General features: G+C 58.3%; 1 protein-coding gene across 1 annotated transcript; it reads right to left on the bottom strand.

Moving 5' to 3' along the window:
• Positions 1 to 170: 170 nt before the first annotated feature.
• Positions 171 to 25,033, bottom strand: DCAF15 (DDB1 and CUL4 associated factor 15). The gene is made up of 13 exons (XM_077329813.1): positions 24,837 to 25,033; positions 16,708 to 16,805; positions 15,976 to 16,111; positions 13,935 to 14,041; positions 11,742 to 11,878; positions 10,571 to 10,741; positions 8,795 to 9,367; positions 5,579 to 5,670; positions 4,232 to 4,360; positions 2,878 to 2,963; positions 2,371 to 2,475; positions 1,823 to 1,938; positions 171 to 828 (listed from the first exon to the last, which is right to left on the bottom strand). Exons 1-13 carry the CDS (start codon positions 24,957 to 24,959, stop codon positions 773 to 775), a joined length of 1,929 nt encoding a protein of 642 aa, XP_077185928.1. The 5' UTR covers positions 24,960 to 25,033; the 3' UTR covers positions 171 to 772.
• Between the last annotated feature and the right edge of the window lie 195 nt (positions 25,034 to 25,228).

Genomic DNA, 25,228 nt, shown 5'->3' with positions numbered 1-25,228 from the left:
CTGTTTTTATTTGTGTGGGGGGGGAAGGCTTTGGGGAGTCAGGGCTCCCTTCATACGTCAGAGAAATCTCACACCCTCCTGGAAGGGTTGGTGGTCTGAGAGCAAACACTCCGTAACTCTGCCAGAAGCCCCCGTTGAGAGCACAAGAAACAGCCCAGAGACAGTCCGGCTGAAATTGAAACATTTATTGCAGGTGACGGAAAACCTGCTTGAGATCAACTAAAAGGGGGGGGGGATGCACATTTGTGGCCCGTCCCGGGGAGAGGGAGAGATGGCATCTAGACCTGGAGGGAGGGAGGGAGGGGGAGAGATCGCTTTCCCAGCGAGAGCTTGGGCGAGGCTCCAGCCGAGGTGCCGTGCCTGGTCTCCGGCGCAGAGTCCGTCCGGCTTTGGCGTCCCAATGTCGCGCTGGGGGAGGGCGAGCCCTGCAGAAGCTCCCGGCAGCCTCGCTCAGGACGGACGCGCAGAGCTGCTTGCCCCACAGAACCGTCTGCCTTCCGGGAGGCCTCCAGCAGCGTCGCGCGAGCCGTTTGGCAAGCCGGACTCGCCCGGCAGGAGCGGAGGGGCCTTTCCAGCCGTGCTGCACGACTCCCGCCCCACAGACGGAGGCGGCTGTGCCCCGGGAGTGGCTCCACCCAACTCACAACCGAGGCCAACGAGGCCACCTGGCCGAGGGAGGGGGGGATTCTTTTAAAAAAAGAGAAGGACTTTCCAACATGGAGGTAGCTGAATCGGACACAGTGACGGCAGGGAACGAACGACCACCGCAGCCTCACAAGACGATCCACGTGTAGCGCTCGTTGTCCGCGAGGAATTTCAAGGAACAGCCTGCAGGGAGAGGAGGGCGGCAAAGTCAGCCGGGAGCCCCCGCAGGGCAGAATCCCCTCCCCCCTCCCTCCCACCCGCTGCATCGCAGGTCTCCTGAGAGCCTACCCGGTCGCACAGCACCCCGAGCCAGGAGTGGGACACCCGGGACCGTGACACTCTGAGGTGAGTCGCAGTCCCACCCAGTAAGCCCCTTCCCCCGGGGCCAAAGGGCGGAGCTCCACCAGGATGGAGGAAGCCCCTAATGGCCCAAAGAGGGAGGCGCTGCTGATCGCCCTCTGGGATGGTCGAGTGCGGGGAACTAGACAGCAAGGGCTACTTGGAGGATGCGTCTTCTTGACAAGAGGTGAAAGAGCAACAAGAGCTGGGCTGCTATAACCTGCTTTTTCCTACTTAAAGGAAAAGAGTTGGTTTTTATACCCCGCTTTTCTCTACCTGAAGGAGTCTCAAAGCTGCATTTCTCATCCCTTTCCCCTCAACAGGCACCTTATGACGAAGGTGGGGTGAAGACAGCCCTGATATTACTGCTGTGTGAGAACAGCACTATCAGGACTGTGACTGACCCAAAGTCACCCCGTGGGCTGCAGGTGGAGGAGCAGGGAAAAACCCAGTTTGCCAGATTAGAAGCCGCTGCTCTTAACCACAACACCAAGCTGGCTCTCTCTACGCCAAGCGGCTTACAAACCCCCTTCCCTTCTTCTCCCCACGACAGGAACCCTGGGAGGGAGGGGAGTCTGAAGAAACTGTGGGGGCACTGCTCTGTGAGAGAGCTCTCAGGGAACTGGGACTGCCCCAGGCCACCCAGCAGGCTGCACCAGGAGGGGGAGGGGGGAATCAAGCCCAGTTCTCCCGATTAGCGTCTGCTGCTCTTGTCCACGACACCCTGCTGGGCCTTCTCCACTGCAGGAGGGAGGAGGGGGTGCAGAAGCAGCCAGCCCTCGTTCTGGATGTCTTGGCCTGGAGTCGGCGGCTGAGCGGGGGGCAGCCGGCGGGTCACCTTTGTGAAGGGCCTCGTTGGTCATCCGGTTGACGTAGCGGCCGCTGCTCTCGGGGACCAGCCACTTCATCACCATGTCCACGCAGCTCTTCCGGTAGGAGCTCCACACACTGCCGCTAAGGGCGAGAGGCAGGAGGGGCATCAGCAAGCGGGGGACGCTCTCCTCTCCCTCGGGGCTACGGTGCTCGGTCCGGCCACCTCGGGGCTCACCAAAGACCCTCCCCTCCCCTCCCCTCCACTGGCTGCCTCAGGCTTCGATGATCGCAGAGGTGGCCGAACCAACCCTACTTGGGGGGCACCCCAGGCGCATCGGGGTCTAGCACCTCTCAGAACGACGCCTGAGCAGCAGGAGCCGCTGGCTGGTTTCTGCAGGGCCCCTCGACCACCCGCAGTCTCAATCTACCCCGAAACAGAAGAGCCTTTTGGCCAAAGAAAGCAAAAAAATAAATAAAAATAAAGCAAAAGTGGGTTGGAGGACTTGCTTGGGTCAGTCTGGGGTCGTTCTGGGCCGCCAGCCAAGGCGTGTGAGCGAGGGAACGGGAACCTACCTGGTCTGCCCTTTGACTTCGGTCAGATCCCCCACGCTGACTGTGACAAAGACGCCCGTGTTCAGATCCCACGCGACCTTCAGGCTGGTGTGGTAGGTCTTTGGCCTGCAAGGGCGTTTGGGGGCAGAGGAAACCATTGAGGAGTAAAACTCAGTACATTCCTGGAGGCACCCGCTGCCCCTACCGGGCAATAGTACGGAAGCCTGCGATGTCCTGGCAATCCGCCCCCAACCCCCTCACAGCCACCCCCCAGATACTCCCCAGCGCTGCTCCAGAACCTCAGATCTCCTTAGGTGACGGCTGCTTAGTCCAGGGGCAAATTCATCTTGGCCTCCCTTCAAACTGGAAGGTGGCTGGCTATGCAGAGCCCGTGTCTGTCCCTTTGCTCTGCCCCACAAGAAGACTCCTAGAGGCCTTCTTGGAGCAGCTCTTCTGAATCCCAATAAACGGCTTTTCGGTGTGGGGGGAGAGCATCAGCAGAGGAACCCGGCGGCAGGACAGACTCACCTGAGCTGTCCCTCTTCATCGGGGGAAGGAAAGGCTAGCAGTAAAAGTCCAATATTGATGACCACTTGGTTGGTTTCTGGACACACCTGGAAAGAGGAACACAGCAAGGGGCAGATGGGGCTACTTGGGACTCAACCTGCCCTCGGCGACATCTGGCCAGTCATCAGCAGGACCCTCCCCCACACAGAGAGCACTGAAGCCACTAACACTTTAGCAAATTGGGGGTGGGTCCCCGACCTTCTGGAGGTGGCAGGCATCATAATGGCTGCTGCAGGAGGCGGAGCCATGCCCCAAATGGCCGCTGCACAAGGAATAAGTCCCCCCTCCCACTTCCTGATAGGACGGAAGGGGCGACAGGAACCCTCTGATGTCTGAGGAAAGCCGGGGTGCTTGGAAGCCCTCCCGACCCTGTGACGGCAGCCACGAAGACGCCTCTCACTGGTGAGGAAGAAGCCTCTCATTGGTAACTAACAGCAAGCCCTGCCTTGCAGCGGCCCCTCTCCACTTCCTGGAATCTGGCTGGGCACCAAGGAAAGTGCTGGCAGGCACCACGCTGGGGAAGCCCAGAACAGGCCATAATGCTGTTAGGGGATGATTCCCAAATGAGCCTGTTGTTTCTCCACCTCACCTCCAGGCACACGGGGGGGGGGGGGGGGCTGCAAGAGCACAGACCCACCAGCTCCAGCATTTGGCAGGAACCCGCTCCCCGTGTGACCCGGGAGACGTCTCGACGCCCGTCTCCCTCCTGGACTTCCTGAGCATCTCTCCCGAGCTGTGTCTGGGTCAGCCCCTTCCCAGAAAGAGCAGCGGCAGACTTGCCATGCCAGTGCCCCTCCCTGCTTTTTAAAAAAGGACAGGAAAAGGGGTCTTTCCCCTCTCCGTTATTCGCTTAACCGAAACAACACCGTTCCTCCCACCCTGGATGAACTCTCTCAAGCGCCAGGCGGCCTTAAAGGCCGGTTTACCCGGCTGCAAAACCAGGGGCAAGTAGCCTCAGAAGGGCAGGGCTGGATCGGCCGGCCAGGGGCCTCTCTAAGCCAGCATCCTGCTCCACACGGGGCTGCTCCAGACAAGCCTTGCTGCCGTGCTGCATCAGCCTGTTACAAGCTCCAGAGCTCAGAGGCGCCACGGGACCCCTCCCACTTGAATGGCTGAGTCACAAGGACCCTACAGGAAAGGCTCCTGCACAGTCCCAGCTCTTTCCCTGCGCAGATGACAACACTTCCTGGCCACTCCCCTTCCTCCAATCTCAGGCCGACAACGACGGAGAGTTGACGACCTGGGAGGGAGCCAAGGCAGCCTTTAAAAAAATAAAGGAACCGGCCACCTGCAGCGGTGCCCAGGAGGCCCCTACCTCCAAGATGACTATGTCGTAGTCGCTGAAGGAGCAGAACTGCTTGGACCAGCAGGCGTCGTTCCGGATGACCTCGTTAATGACGTACTCAAAATCCAGAGTGAGCTGCTCCACCGTCAAGTACTGGCCCTGGAAAGAGGACCGCAGAGGTGGCTTCCCTCCCAGGCACGCAGCAGGGCCGGATCTTCAGGCAGAGGCCAGCATGACGCGCTCTGACTTCCTACACTCCAGCTCCAGAGAGCTGCCAACTCTCCCCCCCCCCTGCCCCCCTAGTCAGTGGTGTTCCGGCTGCTGAGGCCCTTTCACAATCCTAACAAGGTCATGACATGAACAGTGGCCCCAAACCCTGCCGACCGACCATCAAGCCAGCTGCTGGGTGTGTAGCCCAGAGGGATCCCCGGGCCCTGCCTCCCGGCCCTTTGAACCAGGGGTAGTCAACCTGTGGTCCTCCAGATGTCCATGGACTACGATTCCCATGAGCCCCTGCCAGCAAACGCTGGCAGGGGCTCATGGGAATCGTAGTCCATGGACATCTGGAGGACCACAGGTTGACTACCTCTGCTTTGGACGATTCGCAACATCTGCTTCGGTGCCCGAAGCCAATTAGATTTCCTTCAGAGCGTTATTTATGGCCCTCGTGAATCCCTGCCGCAGCAGCTCGGAAGACAAACCGCTGTCAATAAAACAAGATAAAGGGAAGAAGCGTCTCAAAAACAAAAACGGCAGACAAAATGCCAAGTTGAAAGCGGCAGAAAGGGAACAAAACGAAAGGGGGGGGGGCAAAGCCGGACAAGATGCCTCAGGACGAAGATGGGTGAATTCTGTGTGTGTTCAGTGTCAACCAAGGCAGCAGATGGATAAATATTACCGGAAAACCCCCCAAAAATAATGGGGGGGGGGTTGTTTGAACAGAAATGTCTTCACAGATATTTTGAATGCTCCAGGCCTGCTCTCTGGAAACTGACCTCACCTATTTGCAGTAACAGAGCGAACCTTCCCAGGAGCATAACCCAAACCTGCTAGCCTCCAAACCTGCTAACCATTTCACACATCGTTAACCAGGAAGCATGGCTGTAGCTGGCCGCAGTTTGAGCCCTGCCAGGCACCTTTAAGACCAACAAAGGTTTACCCAAAGTGGAGTCAGCTTCCGGAGCTGGGCCAGCTGGATTTCAGCCCAGAAGCACCTTAGGGACCAACGCGATTCCCAGGCGAAGCTTTGGAGAGTCAGAGTGGCCGTCCTCAAATTTGACTCTGAAAAGCTCCTACCCCGAAGGTCAGGCATTCTGGCCCAGCCGGAGCAGCGTTTCCCCTGGCGGCCACAGAGGGCTCCCCAAAGGCCAGCCTCACCTGACAGACGGCCGTCTCTTTCAGGGGCTTCAAGTTCCGGCCTCGCAGGTCCGTCACGACGAAGGGCAGAGAGATCTTGTCATCCTCATATTCTGGAAGGAGAAACAAGTGAGAGGCCGAGAAGAGGAGAGCTGCACGGAGAAATCGCCAGGACCGAACTTGTGGGAGGAAGTTCAGAGGGATGGAGGTGCAAAATTTCTTGGAAATGTTGATGCCCTGGGAGGAGGATTTTCCCAGAGGGGAAAAAAATCAAACTGTTGGGAAAAATCAAAATGTATGCAATACTTACTCCCCTATCAATCCTAAACCTTTTAACTAATTGATGTACAATAAATACTCCATTTATAATTTAGTTAGCTGATAAAATTATACACTATGGCAAAGCTGCCAAACTGTGGCTCTCCAGATAGCCATGGACTACAACTCCCATGAGGCCCTGCCAGCATGGGCTCATAGTGATTGTAGTCCATGGCTGTCTGAAGAGCCATAGTTTGGCCACCCCTGCTCTATGTCGAATGTATGGAATTTAAAAGTACAGAAGTCTTTGTCTTCTTTATCAAAGTGCAAATACACCCAAGATCTGAGACAGTCGCGCAAACTGCGGGACTCTATGCTACGCAGTACGTGTAGCTTCTACTTCTGGCATGGGAAAAGTAGGCAAAAAATAAACGTTGAAGGGGAGAAAAATTCTTTGGTGAACAAAAGAAAATGTATGATTTGGAAAGAAATTCCCAGAGTAGGGCTACCAGCATGTTTAGACATTAAGCTAAACTTTCTAACATTGAAGGCACTGAACGCTCATCAAATACCTTACAAGCCTCTGTCTGAGGATGCTTAAATCCACGGATTAAGGCTATTAACACAACAAGAAGATTTTCCTACAAACTTGGGGGATGCCACAAACTTAGAGAAAAGCCTGAAAAGTAAAAATCTGTCCCTAGAGCAAATTTGTCTGACTGGTGCACACAACCATCGACTGCCTAAGGGGGTGGGGAGCTCCGCCACACTGGTGGTCTTCAAGCAGCAGCTAGACAGAGAATTCTCCTGAGTGGTGATCCTGCACTGAGCAGGGGGTGGGACTAGATGGCCTGGATGGCCCCTTCCCACTCTAGGATTCAAGCAGCGGCCAGACAGATCCTTCTCCTGGATGCTTGAGGCTGATCCTGCACTGAGCAGGGGGTGGGACTAGATGGCCTTTATGGCCCCTTCCCACTCTGGGATTCTATCATTCTAACATGCTTCTGTAAGTTCACTTGCCGGCTGGAGGAGTGGAAACAGTTGCTGTAAGCCTTCCACCCTCCCAGGAGAGCCGTTTACACTGAGCCACGTTGGCCCTTTCCGTCTTTCCAGCAAACCTCCTTCAGCTCCCCTCCCCCTACCAGCTTTTTTTTGGGGGGGGGGCAGTTGTTAGCGGTAGACTTGGCAGACCAAGGAAGGGATTCTATTCCTGTGAGCTTCTCGCAGGCCCCACTTGCACATCATAAAACAAATTATGTGTCATTGGCACACTCAGATTTAAACTAAAGACTTTTGGGACGTGTTGTATATGGCCACAATCTACATTCCCCACCCTGCCCCAGGGCACCATGCATTTTCCACATCTTTCTGCTAGCTTTTCCAGTGTGTGACCTAACTGTTCCAATACATTCGCATGGTTTGCTCAGATCCTGAAATCCAGCTCTCTTTGGCTCAGAGTTCAAGTTTCGCCGCAGACTTCACAGGTTCCTGCCCTTGTTCATTTGCAAGTTGGCTGCCCGACACGGAAGAAGGGCCAGCAAAGCATCCAAACTGAGAAACGTGTATTACTCTCGCCCACAAGGTCAACTTCTTCCGGAGCCCTTGCCCTCGGGACCAGTTTAAAGAACAGACGGGCAACCCATTCTTTATTTCTCCCCAGAGCAGAGTGAGAATCACAGCTGTGTGCGGAAATCGGCTCCGCCTGGTTGCTGCACAGACTCACTGCCCAGCACGGCGACTCCTGTTGGGTTATCCAGGAACAGAAGCATCACTGACACGGACGGCCAGGGCGGTGTAGTGGTTAGAATATCAGACTCGGATCTCGGAGTCCTGGGTTCAAATCTCCTCTCTGCCGTGGAAGCTCACTGGGTCACCTTGGGCCAGTCAGAAACTTTCAGTCTTACCCACCTCTCAGGGCTGTTAGATTCAGGTGGGTGGCCATGTTGGTCTGAAGCAGCAGAACAAGGTTTGAGTCCAGGAGCACCTTTAAGATCAACAACATTTAATTTGGGGGATGGGCTTTTGTTGTGCCTGCTTAAAGGTACCACTGGACTCGCAGAGGGGTTTGCGGGGATCGAGATGGAGAAGGGTAGAATGTGTCAGCTTCTTTGAGTCCCCATCGGGGACAAGAGGGGCAGATACAGGAAGGATGTAAATTGTCTCAGCAGCAGAAAAGGCATGTTCTACTGCTGCCTGCTCAAAGGCAGGTCGGTCCGTCAGACCTTCCAGAAGCAACCACAAAGAATTTACTTCTCTTGTCCTTTTCATCAAGGCTCAAAGACGAAACTCTGCATCACAGCCTACATGGCTTCCACAGCCTGCTGGCTCTAAGGGGCATCAGTATCTTACCCACGTCATGTTAAAGACTGCTCTCTGTTTCAGTGGTCTGACGTTTCAAATGGTCTGTGATCTCTTTGGCTTTTAATCTACCCACTTTGGATCCCCGCTGGCTGAAAGAGAGACCAAGTCCTTAACAGAGAAGCACCAACAGAAAACAGAGCCAACTTCCCAGTGCTTTTGCCAAGAGTACTTCCCAGCCACAGCTACAAATGCCTCTGGGGTAGCTACACCGAAATCTCCCAGCCCACTACCAGACGTGCCTGAGAAGGAGAGAACAGCCGCAGGGTTGGGGGGCGCGCAGGGAAGGCAGAATCGCTGGCAGGGGGCCCGTGACACAGAACCTATCAAAGCATGGAGGATGAGAAAAGCTTTCAGTGTCGTCATCCTCCCAGGGCAAAGGCCAGTGGCCGAGGTTCATAGAATCACAGAATCATAGAGTTGGAAGGGGCCATCCAGGCCATCTAGTCCAACCCCCTGCTCAACGCAGGATCAGCCCAGAGCATCCTAAAGCACCCAAGAAAAGTGGGTATCCAACCTTTGCTTGAAGACTGCCAGTGATGGGAGCACTCTCATGGGTTTGCTCTCAAACTTCCTGGCTGCCCGCCCCTTCCCTGGAGACAATCTGAAAAAGGGACTCACCATCCTCGGCCTCCGAGAGGTCGCTGGGCTCCAGGACGTAGCGCAGTTTGGTATAGTTCACGTAGCCTGGCTCGGCGGGCTGGCTTTCCAGCTCGGGGCTGGGTGACCCTTTGGGCGACCCTCCTGCATCAGAAGGACTTCCAGTCCCAGAAGAGGCAGAGCTGGGAATGCCACCAGTGGGCAGGCAAGAGCCCGAACTCTTCCCCAGATCCCAAGGGCCCAACGACCCCTGGCCCGTGGCCCCCAAGTCAAGGAGATGCTCCAGCCCGGCACCCGCCGCCTCCTCTCCTGCCGGGGAAGGGCCTTTGGCTTCTTTAGCCCTCCGGAAGATGTCTGCAACAAACTCCTTGGCCAGAGCCACGGCGGGCGAGACGTGATTGTCGGCCTCCTGCAGAGGGGCCGGGACCGGCGGCCGTGAGGCAGCTGCACTGTGGCAAGGGCCCTTGTCTCTTCCCAGCCCCTCGCTTGAACTGGCGGGGCACTGCGGGGGGACGGCCGCTCGGCACACTCCGCCAGCGGGGGACCGGGGGTGACGACTCCTGTCGTAAAGGATTTGGCAGAAGCTGCTGTCACCTGAAAGGGAACACCAAAGGGAAGCATAAGAAAGGGCGGGCTGCGACTGGCAGGCCAGGTGACTTCTGGGGAGACGCCTGCCAAGGATCTCCAGGCCTCGCTGCAAGCAGTTTGGTCTGAAGTGAAGACACTGAGATGCTGCTGACGGGACACAGAGTCTCACCCCCACTCTGGGAGTCCATAATATAACAATCACAATTTGTTGTTTATATCCCACCGTTCCACATTGCTCAGGGTGGGTAACCACCGCAAAAATATACAAAGTTGAAATTTATGATCGGGAAGCATAGACCCCCTTCCCTCAGCAACTAAAACTCCCAGAAAGGGGGGGGGGGTGTCAGGCAGGAGCTGATCTCCCAGCTGTCCATCTCCTCCCAGGGGCAAGGCCAGGATTTGGGGGTGGATGTTACCTTGAGCCTCCACCACAAGGTCTGGCTCCCCCCTTCCCACAGCCCAACTGGGATTCAGGATTTGCCTTTTCTCCACCTAGCGCACTCCCAGGCCCAGCAACAGGTCCCATCCCAGGTGCAACATCTGTGGTTTTCCCCAAGGATCTCTCCCACAGGAGCCCTGAGTTGGAGAGACCAAGCTAGCCTGATCGCGTCAGAAGTGTGTGCTGCCAGAGATTCGGTCCACATCCCAAGTTTGGAGTCTGAGAGGGAAATGACCACATTAGAAGCTCCCATGGCACAGTCACCAGGTTTAGGCCGCTACAACGGCATCAGAAAGCAATGGGACCAGATTGTCCAGTGATCCCAGCAGGCTGAGGAGACTGGAATCTGTATTTCCAGAGCGGATTCATCTTTCAACACCCAGTCAAACGAAAAAGTGCATCTGGACAGGGAGGTGCAAAATTGCTAATGTTTTGAGCTTTCCGGGATGAAGGAAGCCTTCTTGACACATCCCCTCCACAGTCTCCAATCCATGCAACAGCGACAAATGTTTTGTGCTGCCTGGATGTGCCGTGAGAGGAGGAGGATCATGTTAGAATAAACTCCAGGGCCACTAGGTAGATCTAGTACTCAGAGAGAACTTAGAACTGAGTTCCATGTTGTCTCAAAAGAATGGAGGAAAAACCCTTCACGCTGTCACACGCAGCAGGAAGACTCACCTGAGCCCCCACCTGGAAGCCCAGTGCACCCTCCTCCTCCCAAGAGGAAAAGACTCCTTGTCACTACAGCCCCACCCCCGCCAGGCTCTTACCTGAAGAATGCACAGAAACTGCACAGGCCACGAGAGAATAGCTGGTGTTGAGGAGCACCACTTGGTCCTTCTTCAGCTGGAACGCTGGCTGGAATGTGGGAAACGGGTAGACCACCTGGTACTTGGTGTGCAGCATGAAGCCGTGCTGCAGGCATTTGGCGTTGGGGTCACCTGAGGGAGCACACACACATCAGCACCAGCAAGGACCCAGGGCAACCTCCACACAGAGGACGTGGCCCACAAAAAGCTTGGTAGAATGCTGGGGGCTTCTGCCCGAGGATTCCCAGTGAAGATAGAAGGAGGGATGGGCACCAACCCAACTATGAACCAGTACTAGCTGGGAGGCAGGTTTGTGAACCAAATCAGTCCATATCAATGCTTGACCCCTGCTTTCTGCTCCCCTTTGTGAAGAGCAGAAAGAAGGGGTTTAAACTCCTTGCTTTCTGCTCACCGTGAACTGCCACAACATTCATAGAAATTCATGGCTGCTCTTCACTATCACTTTGTGAACCACGAACATGGGCAAAATTCATCATGAACTTTCATTCATGAGCTGGTCTGTGCCTATCCCTAGATATAATTCCAGATGAGTGACAGGGAATGCTACACGCCCTGAACTTTAGGACAAGGCGGGCTGTAAAATTAAATCAATGTTTTGTGGCTGACAAAGGTTGATTTAGTGTACACTTTCACTGCCTCTGGGAATCATTATATGCTTCGTATTAAAGATCCTGTGTTGAAAATTGAAGTTTTTGTGATTCCAAACTGGCATCCCAATGTCCCGATTTGTTTATTGTTCTGACTGATTACTGGCTTGATTATTGTGAAGGGGGGGGTCCTCCAATCACCGGCAGCCCTTGAAATTCAGTCACCCGGTAGAGATCCTTGAGCGGGCGAGGCAGCTGCTGGCAAACCGACATTCCAAAAATCTGCACATCCAGTCAAATTCCCAGTGACGGATCGGCAGCCCTGCTGAGCGAAAACCCAGGCCAGCCCCACCCACTTGCTGAACACCCCTGGCTGGCACTGTGGCACCCACAGGCACCATGCTGGGGACCCCTGTGCTTCTCAAGTCTGTCGACTGGGTCCATAGCTCTGGGAGACGTTTTCCACCATTAGAGATGCCCCGCAGAAGGAAGAGGTGCCCTTGTGACAGGGAGGGTGTGCTCACCTGGGTGTGCGATGGCCATGTCCCTGCAGCTGGGGCAGTGCACGAGGGGAGGCATGGCAACCGTGCTAATGTAGATATCCCGATGGTTTTCGTCGCTCATCATCATGTTTATGAGCAGGCCGTTAGATGAGCGGGTGCTGCCAAGAAAGAGGAAGCAGCAGTTCAGTTTCAAAGGAGGCTGCAAAGGCCCTCCTGCCTTCTAGCTCAGGGGGGGGGGGCAAGCTGGGGCTCTCCAGATGACTAGCATTACCACGAGCCCCGGCCAGCAATGTACTGGCAGAGGCTCGTGGGAATTGTAGTCCATGGACATCTGGAGAGCCTGTGATGCATGTAATGGTATCTCAGAGGGTCTCATGACTAGATGCCTCCTTCAGGTGAGTCTCAGAGGCCTGCAGCAGATCAGCTAAATTCTAGCCCAACAGCGGAGAGTACGAACGTGGACTTGGGTATTTGACAAGTCCATTTTACACACAGCTCAAGGCTTTCTTTCAGAGATTTATACCCACAAATGCTCATCCCTATGGCTACAGTGGCACCTTCCAGGTTTTAACGCATTCAGTGAACTATTCATCCTCCAAAGAGCAGCATAAAATAGTATTGACAACAGCCCATAATGCACAACAGAGTAAACTTGTTTGTTAACCACAACTGACAGAATAAGATCATCGGGCAGCAAAGAAAAAAGGCCGCACTCAAAAGTAAACTCAATTTTTCACTAAGTAAGCCAGACGCCAGCCGATCCGCCGAGGGCAGGGAGCCTCAGACTCCGAGGCATCACCACCACAAAGGCCCTGTCCCTAGTGGCTGCCTCTCGTAGCTCCAGAGACATGCGGTCCTACAGCTCAGGGTGTTTGCTGAAGACTGTAATTAGCACATAGGGGAGCAGGCCACCCTGTTCCTGAGCAGCCTTCAAAGGCTGCCCCAAGCAAGGTTCATGCCAATACGGTAGCCTGGATGAGATCAGGGCACAGAGAACCACAGCTGCATCCTGCCAATAAGAACTGTGGACAGAGACATAATTGCATCTGCCCTTTCGGGGAAGCGACGGCCCCAGCCAGGCCAGTGCTGCTCCTCAGGCCCTGATATGCAACATTGACCCACAGCAACTGTCCTTTCTGGGCTGAATTCTGGTTTGTTGGTCTCATCCTGCTTATGACAGTCTTCAGAGTCAAACGCATCTACTGTCTCTCCTGACTCGGCGGGAAAGAGCAAAGAGCTAGGTCACTGCCATACAGACAACACCCTTTCCCAAATGCTCAGAAGGACTCTCCCGGGAGTTTCTTCATGGTAGAACCCTGAAGGCCCCCGTGGCCCAAGCAGCTCTCCTCCAGGGCCGCCTGTCCACCCCAGCCCTCTGGACAGAACTGTACCCATCGGAGCACGGTGGTGCCAGAACCCGCCTCGAGCTGTAGGTTCAGGAAAACACCCCTGATGGCACAGCAAGCTGTCAACAGGGATATCAACAGGCTGACTAAGTTTCATTTCCCAAATGAGGATGGAGAATGGGTCCAGGTTACAGCTTATCCCTGGGATTAGACATACCCTATACGCACGAATGTCTCTCTACAATAATGCCAGAAGAAGAAAGCAAGAGTCCAGGAGCACCTTAAAGACTAACAAAATTTGTGGCCGTGATTCGTGAAAGCTCCTCCCCTTCCACAAACGTTTTAAGTCTTTAAGGTGCTCCCAGAATCTTGCTTTTTTCTACTGCTGCAGACAGACTAACACGGCTTCCTATCTTGATCTCTCTGCAATAAATGCAGCATTCTTGACAGGCTTAAAATTAATGAGAGAAGGAGCTGGCCGAAAGTCAACAAGCAGCACTCAGACCTGAAATACCATAACCATTCCCATCATACATTTATCTGAACTTGGGCACAGAAATAGCCATGCGCTGATCTGGCTCCTCATTCTGCCGGCCTAAAATGTCAGCCTTCAATCTTGCTGGGCATAAGGTAGGTGACTGTTTTAGACCCACAATCGTTCAAAAATGGCAAGAATTCAAGTCAGGGTGTGAAGCCACCTTCTTCAGACTTTGCGAAGTTATCATGTGACACAGGTCTCCCCCCTGATCTCTAATGTGACTGGGATGGCAGGGTGTCAGGGGCAAGCGTCTACATCTCTTGCTCTCCTGAGGAACATGGGATGTTCAGGGGCAGGCACCGCAGCCAGCCTATGCTCACAGAGACGTACTTGAAGCCAAAGACGATGACCTTGGAGGAGTCGCTGGGCCATTCGCAGACAGTCAGGTATAGATCGCTGTAGATTTCTTCATCTTGGAATAACCGGACCTGGCGAACCTGAAGAAACAGCAACAGACTTTCTGGAACATGGCTGGAGAGACACTGACAATCGAGAAATGTCAACCCCCCCCCCCAAAAAAAAACCCAACATAAGATGTGTTTTAACATTTATTTCCCCAACCAAGAGACAGTTTGGTGTCGTGGTTAGGAGCAGCAGCCTCTAATCCAGAGAATCGGGTTCGATTCCCCACCCTTCCTCCGCAGGCAGCCAGCTGGATGACCTTGGATTAGTCCCAGTTCTCTCAGAGCTCTCTCAGCCCCACTAACCTCACAGGTATTTGTTGTGGGGAGAGGAAGGGAAGGCGATTTGAGACTCCTTTGGGTAGTGAAAAGCAGAGTATAAAAACCCACTCTTCTTAACAATAATATTTTATTTTTAGACTGCTCTTCCATTATTGCTCAGGGAGCTTAACACTTATAAAGCATCATACAAATAAAAACAGTATTACGCTAAATGCCCCCAACTAAAATTTCCAGGTGGGGGCTGCTCTTTTCATCTCTCCCAGCAGTGAAACCAGCATTTATTGGTGAAGAAGAAGAAGAGTTGTTTCTTATATGCCGCTTTTCCCTACCCGAAGGAGGCTCAAAGCGGCTTACAGTCGCTTTCCCTTTCCTCTCCCCACAACAGACACCCTGTGAGGTGGGTGGGACTGAGAGAGCCCTGATATCACTGCTTGGTCAGAGAGCCTTGATATCACTGCTCACTCAGTTATCAGTGCCGTGGGGAGCCCAAGGTCACCCAGCTGGCTGCATGTGGGGGAGCGCAGAATCGAACCTGGCATGCCAGATTAGAAGTCCGCACTCCTAACCACTACACCAAACGGGAGGTGGTTGTTATTTTGGGCCCCAACCATAAGCCCGGCGGATCAGCTCTCTTAGAGACCCTGTGGAACTGATTCAGGCCCCACAGGCCCCTCTTCTCCCTTGGAAACTTGTTTCCCCAGGCGTGGGAAACGCAGACAAGGCACGGGCCTTGGGTGAGGCCAATCTCACTTCCTTTGTTCTGAGGATCCTGAGCGGGTATTTCTTTCTTTCTTACATTTATATGCCCCCCCTCCCTTGCAGCTCAGAGTGGTTCACAGGGGGCACGAAAACCAAATAACAGATACAACACAGTTCAGTAACTGCACCAAATTAATAACAAAAACAACAACAACAGAGCTGTTTATCTGTTAACATTTTGACCATAACCCTGCAGGTCTCTTGCAGATCTTGTCTGCCCCACACTGTAGTGAACAGGCATACCTGAATGGGAGGGAATTCTGGGGGCCCAAAAAAACAATATCGGTTCACTGACCTCAACGAAACCCTGGTTGAGAAAGCCTGCACTAGCCCTGCATTAATTGTTTGTGTAACTGTAAGGCCTCTTCAAAGTTTCTTCATTAGACCCAAGTTGACCAACCGGAGCTGTCGGATGTTTGAATAGCAAGGAGTAACCAGCCTTTCAGAGAGAGATCAGGGCAAGGATTAAGATACAGCATTCTGCCGAGTTTGTATTCAGGGTCAGCTATAATGATTGCCTGGGGCAGTGGTAGTCAACCTGTGGTCCTCCAGATGTTCATGGACTACAATTCCCATGAGCCCCTGCCAGCATTTGCTGGCAGGGGCTCATGGGAATTGTAGTCCGTGAACATCTGGAGGACCACAGGTTGATTACCCCTGGCCTGGGGTACAAGTACAGAAGGAACTACAGTTCACAAAATTAATTAGCACCACAAACACGGACAGTTTTCTTCTACTTGACGGAACGCCATTAATCACGACGCGCAAAAGAGAGGATGACGCTGCCTGCTTGGAAGGCAAAGGACCACCTCTGCTGAGAGCTCCACCCTACGAAAAGCCAAGTCTTGCTTACTGCTACGGGGGGAGTACTGCTACGAATGCGACTCCTCCCACCGCCCCACCGCCGTCCCGTGCAGCACTGAACGTACCATTTTCAGCTTGCTGTGGACATTGAATTCCCACCAGTAGAGATGGTAGATGTAGAATGAGAAATCGTCATCGCCGCTGGTGCTGGTGTAGGACAAGACGAATCTCCCGCACTTCGAGAAGCCCAGAAAAACGTGCCTGCAGGGCAGGACCAAAATGGAGAAAAGTTGGTTTTCATACCCCGCATTTCACTACCTGAAGGAGCCTCAAAGCAGCTTACATTTGCCTTCCCTTTCTCTCTCCACAAGTCACTCTCTAAAGTAGGTAGGGCTGAAAGAGCTCAAAGAGAACTGTTCTGCAAGAACAACTCTAAGAGAACTGTTACTAGCCCTCAGCTGTGGAGACGGCGTGGAGAATCAAACCCAGCTCTCTAGCTTAGAGGCCACTGCTATTAACCACAACACCCAGCTAGCTCTCAAGACTCCTGTAGATACATTTTATGAGTACAAAAATCCCCAGCCTGAGAGACAATTTCAGAGGGCAACTGCCCTCGGTCTGCATCCATATCTGATGAAGGGAGCTTTCACCCTTGAAAGCTCACACCCAGAATATCTCCATCTGGTTGGTACTTCAGAACTAAAGATTTGAGATCCCCAGAAATGTTGAAGCCAGGGCAAAAACCATTTTTATTTCAATACACGTAATAGTCACTTTCCTATTATACCTAACCCTGCCCCCGTCCTGTCTTCTCTAGCTAGCAGCACAGAGCAATAGGCAGGACATCATAGGCTTACCCCGCACACAGGAAATGTTCGTCTACGATGCTTTTCAGGGAGACGCAAACCCTGGGAGGAAGCTTGCGGAAAAGACGAGGGGAGAGCTGTCCGCTGATCTATGGGGGGAAATCAAAGACAGAAAATGAGGTTCTCTTCAGGAACTCAAGTGGCCACAACATGGGGGGGGGATGAAGGGGGATGCATCGCATGCCAATTAATAGGAATCGTGAGAATCCCATGTGGGAAGTGCAGCCTTTGGGACCGAGAATAAAACAGTGTCCACAGACAGAGCCACAGCGTTGCCTCATTTGGAAGACTGTCTGCAGCTCTAGCAGCTGTGTCTCAAAAAGGATGTACTGCAGAGCTGGGAAAAGCACAGACGAAAGGAACCGGGATGGAGAAGGGGTTGAACACCTTTCTTATTTCATTTATTTACATCCTTCGTTATCCGCCTTTCTCCCTGGGCCCCAAGATTCATTACACAGATTAAGTCAATACGCTCGACAGGATGGGACGGACCTTCAATAAACAATGAACTAGGATCTGGGTTGTAGAGCCAACCAGAAACCTAAGAAAGCAGAACTGAATTAAGTGTTAACAGCTTAAGTGTTAACACGACACACTGAACGGTGCAAAATTCATAGCAGGATCCAATGTGCAGCAAGGGATACAGAATTGTACAGTTCAAAGGGAGTTTTGGTTTTTGGGATTTAAGCTGCTACTGACTTTTGGAACTCTGAGGGCAGGCTTTGTGAGCCAGGGTTTCATGAGGGGAGGCTGGACTGGAGGGACCCTCCCTGGCCTGACCCAGCAGGGCTCTTCTGAGGGTCTTCTCAGGGGAAGGCCTCGGCCTCCCTGCCCTGTGGCTGGCCCTGCAGAGGAACTGGCTGGCCCCTGGGTGAGACGGGAGGCTGGACTGGAGGGACCCTCCCTGGCCTGACCCAGCAGGGCTCTTCTGAGGGTCTTCTCAGGGGAAGATCTCGGCCTCTCTGCCCTGTGGCTGGCCCTGCAGAGGAACTGGCTGGCCCCTGGGTGAGACGGGAGGCTGGACTGGAGGGACCCTCCCTGGCCTGACCCAGCAGGGCTCTTCTGAGGGTCTTCTCAGGGGAAGGCCTCGGCCTCTCTGCCCTGTAGCTGGCCCTGCAGAGGAACTGGCTGGCCCCTGGGTGAGACGGGAGGCTGGACTGGAGGGACCCTCCCTGGCCTGACCCAGCAGGGCTCTCCTGAGGGTCTTCTCAGGGGAAGGCCTTGGCCTCTCTGCCCTGTGGCTGGCCCTGCAGAGGAACTGGCTGGCCCCTGGGTGAGATGGGAGGCTGGACTGGAGGGACCCTCCCTGGCCTGACCCAGCAGGGCTCTTCTGAGGGTCTTCTCAGGGGAAGGCCTCGGCCTCTCTGCCCTGTGGCTGGCCCTGCAGAGGAACTGGCTGGCCCCTGGGTGAGATGGGAGGCTGGACTGGAGGGACCCTCCCTGGCCTGACCCAGCAGGGCTCTTCTGAGGGTCTTCTCAGGGGAAGGCCTCGGCCTCTCTGCCCTGTGGCTGGCCCTGCAGAGGAACTGGCTGGCCCCTGGGTGAGACGGGAGGCTGGACTGGAGGGACCCTCCCTGGCCTGACCCAGCAGGGCTCTTCTGAGGGTCTTCTCAGGGGAAGGCCTCGGCCTCTCTGCCCTGTGGCTGGCCCTGCAGAGGGACTGGCTGGCCCCTGGGTGAGACGGGAGGCTGGCCTGGAGGGACCCTCCCTGGCCTGACCCAGCAGGGCTCTTCTGAGGGTCTTCTCAGGGGAAGGCCTCGGCCTCTCTGCCCTGTGGGTGGCCCTGCAGAGGAACTGGCTGGCCCCTGGGTGAGACGGGAGGCTGGACTGGAGGGACCCTCCCTGTGCTGACCCAGCAGGGCTCTTCTGAGGGTCTTCTCAGGGGAAGGCCTCGGCCTCTCTGCCCTGTGGCTGGCCCTGCAGAGGGACTGGCTGGCCCCTGGGTGAGACGGGAGGCTGGACTGGAGGGACCCTCCCTGTGCTGACCCAGCAGGGCTCTTCTGAGGGTCTTCTCAGGGGAAGGCCTCGGCCTCTCTGCCCTGTGGCTGGCCCTGCAGGGGAACTGGCTGGCTCCTGGGTGAGACGGGAGGCTGGACTGGAGGGACCCTCCCTGGCCTGACCCAGCAGGGCTCTTCTGGGGGTCTTCTCAGGGGAAGGCCTCGGCCTCTCTGCCCTGTGGCTGGCCCTGCAGAGGAACTGGCTGGCCCCTGGGTGAGACGGGAGGCTGGACTGGAGGGACCCTCCCTGTGCTGACCCAGCAGGGCTCTTCTGAGGGTCTTCTCAGGGGAAGGCCTCGGCCTCTCTGCCCTGTGGCTGGCCCTGCAGAGGAACTGGCTGGCCCCTGGGTGAGACGGGAGGCTGGACTGGAGGGACCCTCCCTGGCCTGACCCAGCAGGGCTCTTCTGAGGGTCTTCTCAGGGGAAGGCCTCGGCCTCTCTGCCCTGTGGCTGGCCCTGCAGAGGAACTGGCTGGCCCCTGGGAGAGACGGGAGGCTGGACTGGAGGGACCCTCCCTGGCCTGACCCAGCAGGGCTCTTCTGAGGGTCTTCTCAGGGGAAGGCCTCGGCCTCTCTGCCCTGTGGCTGGACCTGCAGAGGAACTGGCTGGCCCCTGGGTGAGACGGGAAGCTGGACTGGAGGGACCCTCCCTGGCCTGACCCAGCAGGGCTCTTCTGAGGGTCTTCTCAGGGGAAGGCCTCGGCCTCTCTGCCCTGTGGCTGGCCCTGCAGAGGAACTGGCTGGCCCCTGGGTGAGATGGGAGGCTGGACTGGAGGGACCCTCCCTGGTCTGACCCAGCAGGGCTCTTCTGAGGGTCTTCTCAGGGGAAGGCCTCGGCCTCTCTGCCCTGTGGCTGGCCCTGCAGGGGAGCTGGCTGGCCCCTGGGTGAGACGGGAGGCTGGACTGGAGGGACCCTCCCTGGCCTGACCCAGCAGGGCTCTTCTGAGGGTCTTCTCAGGGGAAGGCCTCGGCCTCTCTGCCCTGTGGCTGGCCCTGCAGGGGAACTGGCTGGCCCCTGGGTGAGACGGGAGGCTGGACTGGAGGGACCCTCCCTGGCCTGACCCAGCAGGGCTCTTCTGAGGGTCTTCTCAGGGGAAGGCCTCGGCCTCCCTGCCCTGTGGCTGGCCCTGCAGAGGAACTGGCTGGCCCCTGGGAGAGACAGGAGGCTGGACTGGAGGGACCCTCCCTGGCCTGACCCAGCAGGGCTCTTCTTAGGGTCTTCTCAGGGGAAGGCCTCGGCCTCTCTGCCCTGTGGCTGGCCCTGCAGAGGAACTGGCTGGCCCCTGGGTGAGACGGGAGGCTGGACTGGAGGGACCCTCCCTGGCCTGACCCAGCAGGGCTCTTCTGAGGGTCTTCTCAGGGGAAGGCCTCGGCCTCTCTGCCCTGTGGCTGGCCCTGCAGAGGGACTGGCTGGCCCCTGGGTGAGACGGGAGGCTGGCCTGGAGGGACCCTCCCTGGCCTGACCCAGCAGGGCTCTTCTGAGGGTCTTCTCAGGGGAAGGCCTCGGCCTCTCTGCCCTGTGGGTGGCCCTGCAGAGGAACTGGCTGGCCCCTGGGTGAGACGGGAGGCTGGACTGGAGGGACCCTCCCTGTGCTGACCCAGCAGGGCTCTTCTGAGGGTCTTCTCAGGGGAAGGCCTCGGCCTCTCTGCCCTGTGGCTGGCCCTGCAGAGGGACTGGCTGGCCCCTGGGTGAGACGGGAGGCTGGACTGGAGGGACCCTCCCTTTGCTGACCCAGCAGGGCTCTTCTGAGGGTCTTCTCAGGGGAAGGCCTCGGCCTCTCTGCCCTGTGGCTGGCCCTGCAGAGGAACTGGCTGGCCCCTGGGTGAGACGGGAGGCTGGACTGGAGGGACCCTCCCTGTGCTGACCCAGCAGGGCTCTTCTGAGGGTCTTCTCAGGGGAAGGCCTCGGCCTCTCTGCCCTGTGGCTGGCCCTGCAGGGGAACTGGCTGGCTCCTGGGTGAGACGGGAGGCTGGACTGGAGGGACCCTCCCTGGCCTGACCCAGCAGGGCTCTTCTGGGGGTCTTCTCAGGGGAAGGCCTCGGCCTCTCTGCCCTGTGGCTGGCCCTGCAGAGGAACTGGCTGGCCCCTGGGTGAGACGGGAGGCTGGACTGGAGGGACCCTCCCTGTGCTGACCCAGCAGGGCTCTTCTGAGGGTCTTCTCAGGGGAAGGCCTCGGCCTCTCTGCCCTGTGGCTGGCCCTGCAGAGGAACTGGCTGGCCCCTGGGTGAGACGGGAGGCTGGACTGGAGGGACCCTCCCCGGCCTGACCCAGCAGGGCTCTTCTGAGGGTCTTCTCAGGGGAAGGCCTCGGCCTCTCTGCCCTGTGGCTGGCCCTGCAGAGGAACTGGCTGGCCCCTGGGAGAGACGGGAGGCTGGACTGGAGGGACCCTCCCTGGCCTGACCCAGCAGGGCTCTTCTGAGGGTCTTCTCAGGGGAAGGCCTCGGCCTCTCTGCCCTGTGGCTGGACCTGCAGAGGAACTGGCTGGCCCCTGGGTGAGACGGGAAGCTGGACTGGAGGGACCCTCCCTGGCCTGACCCAGCAGGGCTCTTCTGAGGGTCTTCTCAGGGGAAGGCCTCGGCCTCTCTGCCCTGTGGCTGGCCCTGCAGAGGAACTGGCTGGCCCCTGGGTGAGATGGGAGGCTGGACTGGAGGGACCCTCCCTGGTCTGACCCAGCAGGGCTCTTCTGAGGGTCTTCTCAGGGGAAGGCCTCGGCCTCTCTGCCCTGTGGCTGGCCCTGCAGAGGAACTGGCTGGCCCCTGGGTGAGACGGGAGGCTGGACTGGAGGGACCCTCCCTGGCCTGACCCAGCAGGGCTCTTCTGAAGGTCTTCTCAGGGGAAGGCCTCGGCCTCTCTGCCCTGTGGCTGGCCCTGCAGAGGAACTGGCTGGCCCCTGGGTGACACGGGAGGCTGGACTGGAGGGACCCTCCCTGACCTGACCCAGCATGGCCCTTCTGAGGGTCTTCTCAGGGGAAGGCCTCGGCCTCTCTGCCCTGTGGCTGGCCCTGCAGAGGAACTGGCTGGCCCCTGGGTGAGACGGGAGGCTGGACTGGAGGGACCCTCCCTGGCCTGACCCAGCAGGGCTCTTCTGAGGGTCTTCTCAGGGGAAGGCCTCGGCCTCTCTGCCCTGTGGCTGGCCCTGCAGAGGAACTGGCTGGCCCCTGGGTGAGACGGGAGGCTGGACTGGAGGGACCCTCCCTGGCCTGACCCAGCAGGGCTCTTCTGAGGGTCTTCTCAGGGGAAGGCCTCGGCCTCCCTGCCCTGTGGCTGGCCCTGCAGAGGAACTGGCTGGCCCCTGGGTGAGACGGGAGGCTGGACTGGAGGGACCCTCCCTGGCCTGACCCAGCAGGGCTCTTCTGAGGGTCTTCTCAGGGGAAGGCCTCGGCCTCCCTGCCCTGTGGCTGGCCCTGCAGAGGAACTGGCTGGCCCCTGGGTGAGACGGGAGGCTGGACTGGAGGGACCCTCCCTGGCCTGACCCAGCAGGGCTCTTCTGAGGGTCTTCTCAGGGGAAGGCCTCGGCCTCCCTGCCCTGTGGCTGGCCCTGCAGAGGAACTGGCTGGCCCCTGGGTGAGACGGGAGGCTGGACTGGAGGGACCCTCCCTGTGCTGACCCAGCAGGGCTCTTCTGAGGGTCTTCTCAGGGGAAGGCCTCGGCCTCTCTGCCCTGTGGCTGGCCCTGCAGAGGGACTGGCTGGCCCCTGGGTGAGACGGGAGGCTGGACTGGAGGGACCCTCCCTTTGCTGACCCAGCAGGGCTCTTCTGAGGGTCTTCTCAGGGGAAGGCCTCGGCCTCTCTGCCCTGTGGCTGGCCCTGCAGAGGAACTGGCTGGCCCCTGGGTGAGACGGGAGGCTGGACTGGAGGGACCCTCCCTGTGCTGACCCAGCAGGGCTCTTCTGAGGGTCTTCTCAGGGGAAGGCCTCGGCCTCTCTGCCCTGTGGCTGGCCCTGCAGGGGAACTGGCTGGCTCCTGGGTGAGACGGGAGGCTGGACTGGAGGGACCCTCCCTGGCCTGACCCAGCAGGGCTCTTCTGGGGGTCTTCTCAGGGGAAGGCCTCGGCCTCTCTGCCCTGTGGCTGGCCCTGCAGAGGAACTGGCTGGCCCCTGGGTGAGACGGGAGGCTGGACTGGAGGGACCCTCCCTGTGCTGACCCAGCAGGGCTCTTCTGAGGGTCTTCTCAGGGGAAGGCCTCGGCCTCTCTGCCCTGTGGCTGGCCCTGCAGAGGAACTGGCTGGCCCCTGGGTGAGACGGGAGGCTGGACTGGAGGGACCCTCCCCGGCCTGACCCAGCAGGGCTCTTCTGAGGGTCTTCTCAGGGGAAGGCCTCGGCCTCTCTGCCCTGTGGCTGGCCCTGCAGAGGAACTGGCTGGCCCCTGGGAGAGACGGGAGGCTGGACTGGAGGGACCCTCCCTGGCCTGACCCAGCAGGGCTCTTCTGAGGGTCTTCTCAGGGGAAGGCCTCGGCCTCTCTGCCCTGTGGCTGGACCTGCAGAGGAACTGGCTGGCCCCTGGGTGAGACGGGAAGCTGGACTGGAGGGACCCTCCCTGGCCTGACCCAGCAGGGCTCTTCTGAGGGTCTTCTCAGGGGAAGGCCTCGGCCTCTCTGCCCTGTGGCTGGCCCTGCAGAGGAACTGGCTGGCCCCTGGGTGAGATGGGAGGCTGGACTGGAGGGACCCTCCCTGGTCTGACCCAGCAGGGCTCTTCTGAGGGTCTTCTCAGGGGAAGGCCTCGGCCTCTCTGCCCTGTGGCTGGCCCTGCAGAGGAACTGGCTGGCCCCTGGGTGAGACGGGAGGCTGGACTGGAGGGACCCTCCCTGGCCTGACCCAGCAGGGCTCTTCTGAAGGTCTTCTCAGGGGAAGGCCTCGGCCTCTCTGCCCTGTGGCTGGCCCTGCAGAGGAACTGGCTGGCCCCTGGGTGAGACGGGAGGCTGGACTGGAGGGACCCTCCCTGACCTGACCCAGCATGGCCCTTCTGAGGGTCTTCTCAGGGGAAGGCCTCGGCCTCTCTGCCCTGTGGCTGGCCCTGCAGAGGAACTGGCTGGCCCCTGGGTGAGACGGGAGGCTGGACTGGAGGGACCCTCCCTGGCCTGACCCAGCAGGGCTCTTCTGAGGGTCTTCTCAGGGGAAGGCCTCGGCCTCTCTGCCCTGTGGCTGGCCCTGCAGAGGAACTGGCTGGCCCCTGGGTGAGACGGGAGGCTGGACTGGAGGGACCCTCCCTGGCCTGACCCAGCAGGGCTCTTCTGAGGGTCTTCTCAGGGGAAGGCCTCGGCCTCCCTGCCCTGTGGCTGGCCCTGCAGAGGAACTGGCTGGCCCCTGGGTGAGACGGGAGGCTGGACTGGAGGGACCCTCCCTGGCCTGACCCAGCAGGGCTCTTCTGAGGGTCTTCTCAGGGGAAGGCCTCGGCCTCCCTGCCCTGTGGCTGGCCCTGCAGAGGAACTGGCTGGCCCCTGGGTGAGACGGGAGGCTGGACTGGAGGGACCCTCCCTGGCCTGACCCAGCAGGGCTCTTCTGAGGGTCTTCTCAGGGGAAGGCCTCGGCCTCCCTGCCCTGTGGCTGGCCCTGCAGAGGAACTGGCTGGCCCCTGGGTGAGACGGGAGGCTGGACTGGAGGGACCCTCCCTGGTCTGACCCAGCAGGGCTCTTCTGAGGGTCTTCTCAGGGGAAGGCCTCGGCCTCTCTGCCCTGTGGCTGGCCCTGCAGAGGAACTGGCTGGCCCCTGGGTGAGACGGGAGGCTGGACTGGAGGGAGCCTCCCTGGCCTGACCCAGCAGGGATCTTCTGAGGGTCTTCTCAGGGGAAGGCCTCGGCCTCTCTGCCCTGTGGCTGGCCCTGCAGAGGAACTGGCTGGCCCCTGGGTGAGACGGGAGGCTGGACTGGAGGGACCCTCCCCAGCCTGACCCAGGAGGGCTCTTCTTATTTCCCTGGAGGGCCCACCCAGATTGGCCTCCATCCTCGGGGGCCAAGGAGAGCCTCCCTGTCCCGGCGCAGTCTACCTCCGAGCCGCGGCGCCCAGTGTCCTGCTGCTGGGCGGGGTTCCTGCCGCGCTGGGCGGAGTCTGGGCGAGGGGCGGAGTCTGGGCGGGGCTGCGGGTCCGCCCCTCCCGGCCTCCTCCCGGCCGCCTCCCGGCCCCGCTCACCTTGACGCGCTCCAGCTGCCGCACCACATGCTCCCTCCGCCCGCCGCGCCCGGTGTCCGCCGCGCCCCGCTTCCCGCCCGAGGCCCCGCCGCTGCCGCGCTCCCCCTTCGAGCTGGGCGCCATCTTCCCGCCGGCCCCCTCAGCCGCCGCCGCCGCCGCGGCCCGCTTCCCTCCTTCGTTCAATTGCGCGAGCGTCCCGGCCAGGCCCCGCCCCGCCGCTTCCCGCTCATTGGGCGGCCCTCCCACGTGAGGCGGCGCCCATTCGCTCTCGTCCTCAAGGGCCGCGCTCTCGTCGTCCGTCATTGGTCCGCGCCGTCTGTCCATCAAGCCTGCCCGTCCCTGAGAAGCGGGAGGAGAACGAAGCGGCTTGACGCGAAGGTCCCGCCTCTCTT

The sequence above is a fragment of the Paroedura picta genome, chromosome 3, assembly GCF_049243985.1.
Source record: "Paroedura picta isolate Pp20150507F chromosome 3, Ppicta_v3.0, whole genome shotgun sequence".
NCBI lineage: Eukaryota > Metazoa > Chordata > Lepidosauria > Squamata > Gekkonidae > Paroedura > Paroedura picta.
The sequence above is the reverse complement of the archived record's forward strand: the minus strand, read 5'-3'. Positions and strand labels throughout refer to the sequence as shown.